This window comes from Orcinus orca, chromosome 16, assembly GCF_937001465.1.
Source record: "Orcinus orca chromosome 16, mOrcOrc1.1, whole genome shotgun sequence".
Lineage (NCBI taxonomy): Eukaryota > Metazoa > Chordata > Mammalia > Artiodactyla > Delphinidae > Orcinus > Orcinus orca.
Window position 1 is genome coordinate 33,412,043 of NC_064574.1, and position 11,192 is coordinate 33,423,234.

Here is an 11,192-nt window from a genome sequence, read left to right on the forward strand (position 1 = left end):
GACTTCAGACTATACTACAAAGCTACATTAATGAAGAGAGTATGGTACTGGCACAAAAACAGAAATATAGATCAATGGAACAGGATAGAAAGCCCAGAGTAAACCCATGCACATATGGTCACCTTATCTCTGATAAAGGAGGCAAGAATATACAGTGGAGAAAAGACAGCCTCTTCAATAAGTGGTGCTGGGAAAACTGGACAGATACATGTAAAAGTATGAAATTAGAAGACTCCTTAACACCATACACAAAAATAAGCTCAAAATGGATTAAAGACCTAAATGAAACTATCAAACTCTTAGAGGAAAACATGGGCAGAATGCTCTATGACATAAGTCACAGCAAGATCCTTTTTGACCCACCTCCTAGAGCAATGGAAATAAAAACAAAAATAAACAAATGGGACCTAATGAAACTTCAAAGCTTTTGCACAGCAAAGGAAACCATAAACAAGACCAAAAGACAACCCTCAGAATGGGAGAAAATATTTGCAAATGAAGCAACTGACAAAGGATTAATCTCCAAAGTTTACAAGCAGCTCATGCAGATCAATAACAAAAAAACAAACAACCCAATCCAAAAATGGGCAGAAGACCTAAATAGACATTTCTCCAAAGAAGATATAGAGACTGCACACAAACACATGAAAGAATGCTCAACATCATTAATCATTAGAGAAATGCAAATCAAAACTACAATGAGATATCTTCTCACACTGGTTAGAATGGCCATCATCAAAAGATCTAGAAACAATCAGTGTTGGAGAGGGTGTGGAGAAAAGGGAACACTCTTGCACTGTTCGTGGGCATATAAATTGGTACAGCCACTATGGAGAACAGTATGGAGGTTCCTTAAAAAACTACAAATAGAACTTCCATATGACCCAGCAATCCCACTACTGGGCATACACCCTGAGAAAACCATAATTCAAAAAGAGTCATGTAGCAAAATGTTCACTGCAGCTCTATTTACAATAGCCAGAAGCAACCTAAGTGTCCATCAACAGATGAATGGATAAAGAAGATGTGGCACATATATACAATGGAATATTACTCAGCCATGAAGAAAAACGAAATTGAGTTATTTGTAGTGAGGTGGATGGAGCTAGAGTGTCATACAGCATGAAATAAGTCAGAAAGAGAAAAACAAATACTGTATGCTAGCACATTTACATGGAATATAAGGAAAAAAAAAAGAAAAAGAAAGGTCATGAAGTACCTAGTGGTAAGACGGGAATAAAGACACAGACCTACTAGAGCATGGACTTGAGGATATGGCGAGGGGGAAGGGTAAGCTGTGACAAAGTAAGAAAGTGGCATGGACATATATACACTACCAAACGTAAAATAGATAGCTAGTGGGAAGCAGCCACATAGCATGGGGAGATCAGCTAGGTGGTTTGTGACCACCTAGAGGGATGGGATCGGGAGGGTGGGAGGGAGGGAGACGCAAGAGGGAAGAGATATGGGAACATATGTATATGTATAACTGATTCACTTTGTTATAAAGCAGAAACTAACATACCATTTTAAAGCAATTATACTCCAATAAAGGTGTTAAAAAACAAACAAACAAAAAAACAAACAAGCAGTTACTAAGCAGTTGATGTGTGCCAGGCATTCTCCTAGGTGTTAGGAACACAGACATGTTCAAGAAATGGTTCTGTCTTCACCTTATTTAATACTATACCAACCTGCCCTACCCAACACTGGCACTCTCAATCCTGTGTACACTATATACTTTTTCCTTTTTTTCTCCACTACCTATCTCCTTTTAACATCTTATTTTTTTACATGATTTATTTTCTGTCTCTGTATGCTACACCGTAAGCTCAAGGAGGGCAGAGATTTTGGTCTGTTTTTTTTGCTTAACCCATCCCTAGCACTCATCCTAGTGCCTGCCAAACCAATACGTATATATTTGTTGAAGGAATGAATGAGCAGTTTACAGTTTAATGGGGAGATAGATCACTCACTCACATACCGTATATACTGTGTTCAAATACTAAATCTTTGCCTTGGAACTCAAGAATATACCTACACACTTTCAAAAAATATAAAATAAGAACACCTTCCTGACCCAGGGTTTGCTCCTATTATGGAAGTCCCAGGAAGAAGAAATGTTTGGACAGTGTTGTCTCTAATGGCTGTTAAAGTTTCTGATCCATAATTAAGTGTACTTTCCTGCTTAAAATAAACTCCACAAATGATGTTTGCGGACAGAGTTATTTACTGGAGCCAAATGTTAGGGAAGCAATTAAGACATTGCATCACCATTATCTCAAAAACAATAAAGACACATTGGCTCTATGGTGATAATAATTTAATGGAACTCTTTTTTTGTCTTAAATATAATGATGATTTCAGTATGGCTTAGAGAAATGAGTTTTGCGGGGGGAAATCTTAATGGGGTTGTCTCTTCTGTTTACAAATCTCTTTGAAATAGTTTTAAGCTTTGTGGAAGTGAATCTGATTTATTCCAATAATTTTCCGTTTGGTTTAACTTCACTTAAATGGCTAAAGTCTCCAGAACTGGGCTCAAAAAGTATGCTCCTAATAAGGCACATGTTCTGTAAAGCCAACTGCTTGTGGACAGAAGTGCATGTATTTTCCTGTCCTCCTCTGCTGAGAGTCCAGAGGGCGCAGGCGCCTGCGGAAACTCACTCAGGGCTCTGCAGATGTCGCTGACCGCTCTGAAGACCACGGCTGAGAAGCTGACTCGCAGTCGCACTGTCTTCACGTTGGGCAGGCGGAGGCGAAGCATTTTATGCTGAGGGGTGAAGAGAAGCTTTGCATCTGCCTGGACCCCACATTTGTCCAGGGTCCAGTGCGTTTTCAGAAGCCAGCAGTGCTTTTGTTCCCACCAAAGGGCAAAGTCTGACCAGTCCTGGGCTATGTCTGCAAGAATGGAGAACACAGTGCAGTAAAGTGAGAGTGAGCACTCGCACCCCAGAGTCAAGTCTCTTGTGTGCAAAACTGAAGCCAACGCTGGTCTTCAGCTCCCACCTCCTCTTACAACCCAAGGTTTCATCATTCTTGGCTTCCTGTCAAAGTCCCTACGGCACAGCAGGTAGGAGACAGACTGAACCTTACCTTCTTTATATTTAAATACTATGGAAGGAAGAGAGACATACAATTTTTGTTCCTGATGAAATACTAAAGTTATCTTCTCCCAAGTCCCTTGGTGCCATGGTCCTTTCTGGGAAGGCCAGGAGCATCACCTCTGTTTAATCAAGATTATTTCTCTAATAGAAATGAATCTTTCCACAAGGGAATATCAACAGCTCCCAATCAAATTCCACGCAGAAGTACTGGGAAGCTGACATTTCACTCTTCTCAGGAATGTCCATCTCTTATTAGCTCCACCATATTCCCAATTTCCAAAGTGTTTACACTGAAATCAGAGCTGAATATTTTCTCTCTTAATGGTAGCATCAACATTGAATTCTTCCCCTTCTTCAATGCCCCTTGGTATCTAGGTTGAATCTTTCCCCTTTGCCAATGTTAGAGTCAATATTCAATCTTTTATTTTGCTAAATTAAGAGCCACCGGTATTTTTATTTACTTAAAAAATAGTTTCTCCCTCTTTCTTTCTCTCTATTTAAATTAGAAAATGTTTCTCTCAGTGCTGTTAGAAGTATAAATGCTATAACTATTTTGGAAAGTCCTATTCGGTAATTTTTCTCTGAGCTATATACCCATTAGAAATGCATGTACTATATAGACCAAAAGACAGGTACTATCTGTAAAAGCCCCCAAATGGAAACAATCCAAATATCTATCAACAGGTAAATGGATAAATTGTGGCATAGTCATACAATGGAATATTATACTGCAATGAGAATCAATGAACCCAAACTATATGCAATACCATGGTTAAATCTCACAGACATAATGTGGCAGGAAAGAAAGCAGATGCCTAAGAATTATATAAGTATAATTCCACTTATATACAGTTTACTGTACAGTTTACTCCTATGGAGTAAGAATTCAGGACAGTGGTTACCCTTGGTGGGGCAGTGGCTGGGAGGGGTTAGGTGCGGGACTTGGGTGGGGGAACAGGTAATGTTCTCTTTCTTGATCTGGGTGGTGGTTATATGACTTTGTGAAAATTCACTGAACTGTACACTTATAATAAGTGCACTTTTCTGTACATATATGATACTCCAATGAAAGCTTACTTAAAAATACTTTATATCACTAGTGTAAATGATAAGCTAACATCTGTGGTCTTAAGTAGAAGACAAAAAATAAATAAAAAGAAAATAGAACATTATTAAATTCTAGGTACCTCATGTTGACTCGTGATGTGAAGACTCTGACCCTGAAGACTTCTTTCCTTGTTTTAAACAGGGTGAGTAGCAAATGGTGGACAATGTTAAAAGACATATTGGCACCAGGCCGCCTGCATCTCGGAGCAATCAAGCATTAACAGAGAATCACACAATAATCTAAGGCCCCAGGTGTGGTCTAAAGTCACCATGGAAGGGGTCCTGTTCTTGTGCAAATAGGTTTTTACACCTACTGGGGAGCTTTCGTTTGCCACCAAAGACTCAAATTTTCACATTGGGGGTCAGGGGGTGGTTTGGGCTCCTTCAGGCATTTCTCTTCCTCTTGCAGGCAGGGACCATTACAAGATGGATGATCAAAAAAATTTAGATGGTCAGACAATCCAGTTCAGCCATTTAGTGGTGATGCAACAGAGAGGGTTTCAAATGTAGAGAAACCATAAAGAAGCAGCAACTTACTGATCTGGTCCACTAGCTTGAGCATCACTCCCCCAATGTGCAGGTCTCCAGACACTCTCAGTGTGATATCCTTCTGCTCCTCTTCATTTGGATGGTCAACTTGGATCACGAGCTCCCAAGAAGCAGACGCAAAGTCACTGGATGAGAGCATTGTGGCAAATGCAGGTGTCTTTGCGTAAAAAGGCAGATAGATCAGAAGGAGGGTGGGACTCGCCAAGCAGACCTTGCAGAGCAAACCTTTTTTTCCCCCATTTTAGCCCCCTCTTCAAAAATGCCACAGGGTTCCTGATATTAAATTCAGCATCTTAACTTTAAAGAGAAAAAGTCTTATAAAATTATCTCAGGCCTTCTAAATTTATGTACTTCACTTTTCCACCCTCCCAGGTCCACCTAGCTATTTTCTGTGCCTGCCCAGTGCATCCACCCCTCTCTACTGACTCTTTTTGACCTTCTCTGAACTATTCTAGCAATAGGTAACAAATCATGGCAATCCTTGACACTTAAAAAAAATCAACTTTATTGAAGTATAATTTGTATACAATAAAATGCATTGAATCTAAATGTACACTTTGATGTATTTTGTTGTATGCAAATTATACCTCAGTAGAACTGATTTAAAAAAAGGAAATTAAAATCTTTATCTTGGTACTTCCCTGGTGGTGCAGTGGTTAAGACTCAGTGCTCCCAATGCAGAGGGCCAGGGTTCGATCCCTGGTCAGGGAACTAGATCTCACATGCAAGCCACAATGAGTTTGTATGCTACAACTAAGGAGCCAGCAAGCTGTAACTAAGGAGCCCTTGAGCCACAACTAAGGAGCCTGCCTGCTATAACTAAGACCCAGCCCAACCAAATAAATAAATATTAAAAAAAATTTATCTTTAATGTATATACATATGTATTATTACATTCCTCCCATAAATACTGATGACATCTTCTGGTATGAAAATTCAAAAAATAAAAATAGAGCAAAACCGTTTCTTTTTTAGTCATATAACGTAGTTTTATCTTAAGCACATAGAGATGCAGGTCATCAGTTATTGCCACATATTTGATTTACTTGAATAACTGTTTTATATCATATAGAGGTTGATAAACAAGTGCATCAATTAAGTTTTTGGACACACCTTTAGCAACAGATTTAAAACAGGAGTGACAGACATACAAACCCACTCTTCAAAGTACAGTTAGGGGTGAGAACTTCAAACCCATAGTGTCCTCCTCGTTGGAGGAACTATGATGAAAGAAGCTAAGCAGTATCAGAACTGAGTGTTGTGGGGGTAATAGAAACACTGGGATCCAAATTGGCAGAATTTAAAAATGTCAGCTCTCTCTTAAATAGAAAGCAAATGATACTACCTCTCTTGGCTATCTTAAGATTTAAAATAAAAATCAGTCATTTAAGTGATAACAAGTGTTTTTCATTTTTCCAGGTAAAGACAGCTTATGAGAAATCTATGTTTTCATAAGGCCTGTTTTTGAGAAACATCTGTGCATGCAAACGGCCCAGGAAAGGGCTTCTCTAATGGAAAGTGCACATGAACCCTGAGAACCTTATTAATATGCAGATCCTATTCAGCAGGATCTTATTAACATGCAGGTTCTAGTCAGCAGGTCTGGGGTGGATGTGGAAACCCTGCATTCATAACAAGCTCCAGCTAATGCTGGTCTTCCTCTCACACCCTCAAATTGCAATAGCTACTTGAAAAATTAGCTCCAGGACTCATTTCCTCCCTTCAAACTAACTAGATCACTTATTAAGCCAGGACTATGGTGACCTCTGAGAAGGTCTGCAGAAAGTGGGCATAGAGGGAACGTACCTTAACATAATAAAGGCCATATATGATGAACCCACAGCTAAAATCATACCCAATGGTGAAAAGCTGAAAGTATTTCCCTCTAAGATCAGGAAAAAGACAAGGATGCCCATTCTAGCCACTTTTATACAACATAGTATTGGAAGACCTAGCCACATCAATCAGACAAGATAAAGAAATAAAAGGAAACTAAATTGGAAAGGAAGCAATAAAACTCTCACTGTTTGCAGATGACATGATACTATACATAAAAAATCCTAAAGATGCCACCAGAAAACTACTAGAGCTTATCAATGAATTCAGTAATGTTGCAGACCACAAAATATATATACAGTAATCTGCTGCACTTCTATACACGAACAATGAATTATCAGAGAAATTAAGGAAACAATCATATTTACCACTACATCAAAAAGAATAGAATACCTAGTAATAAACCAACTTAAGGAGGTAAAAGATCTATACTTGGAAAACTATAAGACACTGAAGAAAGAAATTGAAGACAACACAAACAGATGGAAAGATATACCATATTCATGGATTAGAAGAATTAATATTGTTAAAATGACCATACTACCCAAGGCAATCTACAGAGTCAATGCAATCTCTATCAAAATAGCAACAGCATTTTTCACAGAACTAGAACAAATAATTTTAAAATTTGTATGGAAACATGAAAGACCCCGAATAGCCAAAATGATCTTGAAAAAGAAGAGAGCTGGAGGAATCATGCTCTCTGACTTCAGACTATACTACAAAGTTACAGTAATTGAAACAGTATGGGACTGGCACAAAAACAGACACATAGATCAATGGAATAGAACAGAGAGCCCAAAAATAAACCCACACACTTGTCAATTAATCCACAACAAGGGAGGCAAGAATATACAATGGAAAAAAACCAGTCTCTTCAATAAGTGGTGCTGGGAAAACTGGACAGCTACATGTAAAAGAATGAAATTAGAACACTCTCTAACAACATATACAAAAATAAACTCAAAATGGATTAAAGACCTAAATATAATCAGAAACCATAAAACTCCTAGAAGAAACCATAGGCAGAACACTCCTTGACTTGAATTGTAGCAATATTTTTTTTGATCTGTCTCCTAAAGCAAATGAAATAAAAGCAAAAATAAACAAATGGGACCTAATTAGACTTAAAAGCTTTTGTATGGCAAAGGAAACCATAAACAAAATGAAAAGACAACCTATGGAATGGGAGAAAATATTTGTAAAAGATGTGAAAGACAAGGGGTTAATTTCCAAAATATACAAACAGCTTATACAGCTCAAGTAAAAAACAAAAGCAAAAACAACACAGCCCATTAAAAAAATGGGCAGAAGACCTAAATAGACATTTCTCCAAAGTAGACATATAGATGGCCAACAGGCACAGGAAAAGATGCTCTACATGTTAATCATCAGGAAAATGCAAATTAAAACCACAGTGAGATATTGCCTCATACCTGTCAGAATGGCTATTATCAAAAAGACTACATATAACAAATGTTGGCAAGGATGTGGAGAAAAGGGAACCCTCCTACACAGTTGGTGGGAATGTAAATTGGTGTAGCCACTGTGGAAAACAGTATGGCGGTTTCTTGAAAAACTAAAAATAGAACTACCACATGACGCAGCAATAACACTCCTGTGTATATATCAGAAACAAAACAAAACAAAACAAAACAAAACAAAACAACTGAAAACACCAATTAGAAAAGATACATGCACTCCAATGTTCGTAGCAGCATTATTTACAATAGATATGGAAGCAACTTAAGTGTCCATCAACAGATGAGTGGACAAGATGTGGAATGGAATATTAGCCATAAAAAAATAATGAAATTTTGCCGTTTGCAACAGCATGGATGGACTTGGAGGGTATTATGCTGAGTGAAATAAGTCAGACAGAGAAATACAAATACTGTACAGTATCACTTATATGTGGAATCTAAAAAAATAAAACAAACTAGTGAATATAACAAAAAGGAAACAGACTCACAGATATAGAGAACAAACTAGTGGTTACCAGTGGGGAGAGGAAAGGGGGGAGGGGCAAGATAGGGGTAGGAAATTGAGGTACGAACTATTATGTATAAAATAAATAAGCAGCCAAAACTAACACAACATTGTAAAGCAATTTTACTCCAATAAAAAAAATTTAAAAAAAATAAAATAAGCTACAAGGATATATTGTACAACTCTTAAAACTCTGAGCTAAACTCTCAGTACCTTCACTAAGCATTCCTACTAACATAAATCTTTCCCAGTGAGGACACAATAAAGATAACTCTTTCATAGACAAACTCATAACACGCCATTGAAGTATTTGACTTTAAGATCCTTACAATTTCTAAAATGCTATGATTTGAGGCTTTGTTATTTAAAATGTTTTGTACATAAAGAAAATAACCTTACTTTTAAGGTGACCCTTACTGCTTGTTTCGTGAGCAATCAGACAGAGGGTTTTTTCTTTTCCTAACCTGGGCAATCAAAACACTTCTCATTTAGGCAATAAATGGTGATTCCCTTACAACGAAATTCTGGCTAAAATTAGGCAATCTGGTTTCCCCACATTCCTCTCCTATCTTTTCTGCGCCTTTTTGAGCGAACTTCTCACGTTCAGCAAGCTGTTACTTGTTGAGGAAAGCACATCTAAGTTAAAGACAAGAACAAGAAGCAAAGCGCACCACCAGACCTGCCTTCCTCTGGGGAAGCCCAGTTGCCCACTTCCTCGGGTCCTTTATAGAAAACTCAATCAAGAAAGACAGACAGACTCAGGCAGGCAGACAGAGAGAAAGATGGGGGGAAATAGACCCAACGCTTCCCCTGGAAGATCAGAGAGTGAGTGGGTCCGAAGGCCTCTGGCCTGTCTTTTGCCAGCTCTGCAGGGTCCTGGGGCCCAGGGGAGTGTGGTGGGTGGGTAAAAACCTGCCCCCTACCCCCATAAAGGCCTCTGGCCTGTCTTTTGCCAGCTCTGCAGGGTCTTGGGGCCCAGGGGAGTGTGGTGGGTGGGCATAAACCTGCCCCCTACCCCCCCGCGGCTGGACGCACAGTTTACTTTGCGCAGCCAGATACGCAAGGACGGAGAAGGTGGTCACAAGCCGAGGACGCGGTTTTTAATTCACCAGCCATTTAAGTGCAAGGGGTTGTAGAAAGGCAGGGGCGGGGGTCTCGGGAACCTTTGGCGCCCATCGCAGCCTCCCCTCCCAGCGTGGTCCCGGCCCCTCGCCACCCACCTCCTTTCCGGAGCCTGCAGCGTGCGTTGTCGCTGCCCCCTGGAGACCCGGCCAGAGGCCACTGCGGCCGAGCCAGGGGCGCGCGGTGGCGGCAGCTGCTCCGCGAGGTTCGGCTGGCGAGGGCTGCGCGCGGACCTGCCACCTAGACAGGCACCCGCCCCCGCCGCCCAGTCTCCGCCCCGCGCGGCCCCCGGGGCAAGGCCGGCCAGCACAGCGGCAGGCGGCTGCACGCCCAGCCCCCGCCTGCCAGGTCCCGCTGCCCGAGGAGGAGGCGCTCCGCAGACTTCACGGGCAAAGGGTGGTCGCCCGGCTACCGCGCGGCGAGAGGGCGGGGAGAACCCGGCGGAGGCTCAGCCCCGTGCCCCTCTTGCGACCTCTCATCCTGCCCACCCTCCCTTAGACCGCCTCCAGTTTCCCGGTTCCCCGAGGCCCGCCCAGTACTAGCCCGGTGATTAAGGTCCTGCTACTTCCCCGCCCTAAGGGTGTACCAGTCACTCACACCCCGGGGTGCGTCCACGCGCCAGGAGCCCCGGCTTCAGGCGGGAACAACCGCCTCCCCTCTAGAGAGCCTGGAGGACCTGTGGTCGCCAGGTGGAAGAAACAAAAGCGGTTCATCTCTGAGTAAGAGGGTGGTGTAAACCCCTGAGAAGGGTGAGGCACCCCAAACATGCACGATGGAAGACCCTGGGGGAACCCAAGGCCCCGCCCCTCGCGGAAGTCTGGGTGGCTCACCTCACATTCACCACCCAGCGCTCCGCTCACCCTCCTGTGGGATTCATCCGAAGAGAGCAGGAAGGGTGGGTGACTTTGGGGAAGTTACACAACCTCTCCAAGCCTCCTTCGCCCAAATTACACACTTTTGTTGAGTGTTTACTATGCACCAGGCCTGGGGTTGAGCTTTGAGGATACAGTCAGTGGTTATAAAATAGACAGGAAATTATAGTTTTCTCATCTGTAAAATAGGTAAAGGGATGGAATTCCCACCACCAGAACTGCATTCAGTCCATGGAGGAGTTTTATGCAGTATAATAGTCTTTAGCGATTTTTGTCAAGTACATAAAGCTTTTGATAACTTAAATATTAATTTAAGATGTTGTAAAATTTAGAAATGGAATCTTTGTTTTGCTTGGACATTACCATATTCAGCCAGTATTATGGTTTTGAAAGTACTTTACATTTAATTTTAAAAGGTCAGTTGAACAACCGTCAGCAAATATGGGATTTTATAATTAAAATGATTAAAAAATTTGAAACTGAATTTCCTAATTTGGTAGAGTTTGTCAACTATAGGAAAGTGGTCAGCTGTCTTCTGATCTGACTTCCCCACATGCCTAATACCGACTGAGCAAATATGCACTTATTTGGGGAAGAAAGTGTCTAAGACTTG

General features: G+C 41.1%; 1 protein-coding gene across 2 annotated transcripts in view; it reads right to left on the reverse strand.

Annotated features, from left to right (window-relative positions):
* The window catches only part of FERMT1 (FERM domain containing kindlin 1), a 66,428-nt gene extending 56,286 nt beyond the window's left edge, over positions 1-10,142 (reverse strand). The window contains exons 1-3 of one of the 2 annotated variants that reach the window (XM_033440302.2): positions 9,806-10,142; positions 4,749-4,917; positions 2,665-2,898 (exon numbers count right to left, since the gene is read on the reverse strand). In XM_033440302.2, coding sequence (XP_033296193.1) covers positions 2,665-2,898; positions 4,749-4,899 — 385 coding nt within the window. In that variant the 5' untranslated portion in view covers positions 4,900-4,917; positions 9,806-10,142. The remainder of the gene's footprint in view (positions 1-2,664; positions 2,899-4,748; positions 4,918-9,805) is intronic. The other variant, XM_004276454.3, reaches the window with a different exon arrangement.
* Between the last annotated feature and the right edge of the window lie 1,050 nt (positions 10,143-11,192).